Genomic DNA, 3,456 nt, shown 5'->3' with positions numbered 1-3,456 from the left:
CAATGTCCGATAAGGTACTTATTTTACAACAGTTGAAAGAATCTAAATTATTCTTACCTTCGGTTTCGATTCCCAGCTTGCTGTCTTTATCATCGCCAGACTTATCCCTCGTATCATACTCAGGATTGTCCAATTTGTCCAGATCAACATTCTCTTCAAAAGGGTTGTGCCGTTCAGGGGATGGCGCCGCTGCTGCTGGTTTTAAATAAGCTCCCTTCGCAACCTCAGGAGCAGATTCCAAGTTTTTTGAACCTTTTCTCTCAGGATTTTTGTCGTCGCTTGAAATGCTATTAGCGAGATTTGCACTCTCAAGAGCATTCAAATCCTTTCCCTTTACTGATGCACCGTCTTCGTCCTCCTCTTCCTCCATGATCGAATCGACAACGTTGTCCAGAATTCTCATCTTCTAGTATCATACCGCTGTTTTCGTTGAGAATTTCATCAAGTTCCTCCGGCATCAGCCTGGAAGACGGCCATCAGATCTTTGGCAGGATCCACATTGTCATCTGTGTCCATATCTTCTTGCTTGTTGTTTTCTCGTTCGATTCTTGTGGCTCTTGAGTGACAATTGCTGAAGAACTGTCGTTTTGTTTAGTGTCCAAAAGCTTTGTCAGATTCGGAGCAATTTGATATGCGTTGGATGTTGGGATGCCGGATTGGCTTTCCTCCTGCGGAATGGTTTTGTTTCCCTCGAGATTTGATTTTGATTCATCTTCTGTTGCTGGGAACAAGTTTTTTGCAAGGACATTTATCGACACCGGTGAGTTTCCTGTGAGCAGGTTTGTTGTTGGAGATGTTGAGGATTTGCTATTCCCAGGCGTGGATAGGACTTGATTGCCGGCTGGATTTGTCGAGGGGCTTTTCAGCAAAGAAGTCAGTAATGGAGATGTACCGGATTTAGAAGAACTTTGACTATCTTCGTCTATTTCCTCTTTGATTTTAACAGCAGAGCCTGGCGTTTTGGAGGAATTTGGCGAACCTGGATACAAAGGACGCCATTGGCGCTCTAGTTCCAGCTTCTTCTCTTCTCGTTCTTTCAGCCATTGGGCGTGCATGATTTGTTCCTTTTCTTTCTGAGCTTTTTCCGTTTGAATTTGCTTCCACATTTCCCTCAACTTTTGCTCATCGGTGACTCCCCTTTGGATCAATATAATGTCCTCCTTAACTTTGGTGTACTGCTGAGCCTCTTCCTGGATTATCTTCTTCAGTTCGATCATTCTTTCCTGCGTGAGTTTACGCAGGATAGATTCCCCTGGGGTCTCAACGGCAGCCACTCCGTCTCTCTCGGAAGCGGTCCGTTTTTTGCGCTTCGGAGTCTCGACGTTTTCCAGCAGCTTCCCATATTGAGCGGCGCAGGATTTTTGCGAGAACCAATCTCCCGGACGACCAGCACCGCACAGCATCTTGAGCGATCGACTTACGGACATCCAGTTTTGGTCCCCACTGTAGGCCACCGCCGATGCCAGGCATAGTTTTTCCTTGGTGGACCATTTATCGAGAGGAACACGCTTGAGCTGCAATCGCTCTTGGATCGACGCCATTATTCAATCTAGATCTACGATTGTAAACAAAAACCTTCACATATTTTGCATTCATATTTTCAAATAAAGTATACCTTGCTCTGTGGAACCGAAAGCATCACCGAAACCGCAATACTTAACTTTTTTAATTTTCAGTTACCTATTCACTATTACACAAATTTTCAAAGATTTTCGAGGTCCTGGATGATCAAACGCGTTTTATTTTTCGTTTGTTTACTGTTGCTTCTGAAAAGACTTCAAAACTCTTCAAACGCGAGACCGTAATGTTGTTAATGAGCAGGAAAAAAAAATCGAGCAGGTAAAATTTTTTTCGAGCAGCCTGCTGGCGCCATCTACATGTGACTCGAGAGCTTTCGGGAGCTTAATTTTCCTGCTGGATTCACATTCGAGGAGATTTTTTTTGTTTTCAGATTTATTTATTCAAAGAAGAAACAATTAAAACGGCTTTAATATTAACAATATTTTGTAAGTTTCAATAGTTTATATATGGGAGGGCGTCAAATAAAAACTATATAAATTATTTGCATAGTTATACATTTCAAGGTAAGTTCTGTGATGTGCAAAATAGCTCATGGGAGTTAAAAATTTAGATCACTGCTATTTCAACAATATTAAATTGCATTCGACTCCGACTTCCAATACTTGAATTCCGCTAATTTTTTATACGTTGAAATAACATGAAAAATAAACACTTGATACCCACAAGCACTAAATTTCGACGTTATTTTTAACGCATAGAAAAGCAGCGGAAGTAAAATATGGACAGTTAGATCCGTTAGACAATGCGTGCCGATGTGTAATCGCCTCCGTAACATTGTTTAGTAGTTAGGGTGCCGGTACCAATGGTTGTAATCTGAGAGAGACTCGCGAAGAGGAAAATATCAACTCATTCATATGCAGCCCAGATTCCCCTCTCACGAAACGTCAAATGCAGCCCACCGTTTTATGGCTGAAAAGTGAAAAGTATTGTGTTCAAAGTAAACTGTTATTAAAAACCTCAGTCGGTGGAGCAGTTTTTTTCCAAAGTTGCTGATAAATCTAAGCAGAAGATTAATTATTTCTAATGTTTGCTACTGTTTGCTGGCATGAAATTTCACTCAAATGGCTATTTATGATTCGATGTGATGCAAACTTAATCATTTTTTTGCTGAGAGGTTCATGTGAGGATTTAAACAGCATGCGCATAATTGGTATGCGCATGCGCATAATTGGTATGCACAAGTGGAATAAGAAAAAACTCAGCAATCACAGAAAAAGAAGACCGTCTTCGCGAGTCTCGTCTCAGGTTGTAATGTACCAGTAGATTGGACTTTGGAATAAAAACGTACATTTTTTGATAAAAACGACATGTGCTATTTTTGGTGGATAGATCGCCTCTAGTTTAGTCGATTTGCCAAATTTCAGCTTTTTATTTCATCAAAGGGTCATATAAATAATTAAGTTTACGCAAAAAATTTGCTACCTTGCACCAATAGTTGCCGTCGTGTTCCAGTAGTGGATCAACGGATGGAAGCAGTTTTTTAAAATAGATGTATAAAAAAATGAAGAAAAGTCCGAGCGATGTTCTTAATGCTTCATTCGAAAGATATTAGTTGCTGTCGAAGGAAAATGTTAAACCTGTGTAAAAATTTGCCTTTTTGTTTAAAATTCCTTGTATACATTACCAAACGTTCTACTACTGGAGCACTAGCGCAACTACTGGAGCACGTGTACCAATAGTGGCTCAAGCGATTTATGTCAAAAATAGTTTTTATCACTCTTTTTATATTTTTCCCATATAAGTAGACGTTTGAAATCTTTCTGTTGACGCCAAAAGATCGCTGCTAAGCTTTCGTTATTTTGTTATGATTTTTTATAGCTTAGGTAGTCCACCAATGGCACCGGCCACCCTATGTGGGTTTTTTCTCGGTAAATT

General features: G+C 40.2%; 1 protein-coding gene across 1 annotated transcript; it reads right to left on the bottom strand.

Annotated features, from left to right (window-relative positions):
* Positions 1-476: 476 nt before the first annotated feature.
* Positions 477-1,776, bottom strand: LOC110680773 (bromodomain-containing protein 8-like). The gene is made up of 2 exons (XM_021856556.1): positions 1,616-1,776; positions 477-1,555 (listed from the first exon to the last, which is right to left on the bottom strand). The coding sequence occupies exon 2, from the start codon at positions 1,539-1,541 to the stop codon at positions 477-479; it is 1,065 nt and encodes a 354-aa protein (XP_021712248.1). The 5' UTR covers positions 1,542-1,555; positions 1,616-1,776.
* Positions 1,777-3,456: the final 1,680 nt, after the last annotated feature.

The sequence above is a fragment of the Aedes aegypti genome, unplaced genomic scaffold (assembly GCF_002204515.2).
Source record: "Aedes aegypti strain LVP_AGWG unplaced genomic scaffold, AaegL5.0 Primary Assembly AGWG_AaegL5_hic_scaff_1801_PBJ_arrow, whole genome shotgun sequence".
NCBI classification, from domain to species: Eukaryota; Metazoa; Arthropoda; class Insecta; order Diptera; family Culicidae; genus Aedes; species Aedes aegypti.
The sequence above is the reverse complement of the archived record's forward strand: the minus strand, read 5'-3'. Positions and strand labels throughout refer to the sequence as shown.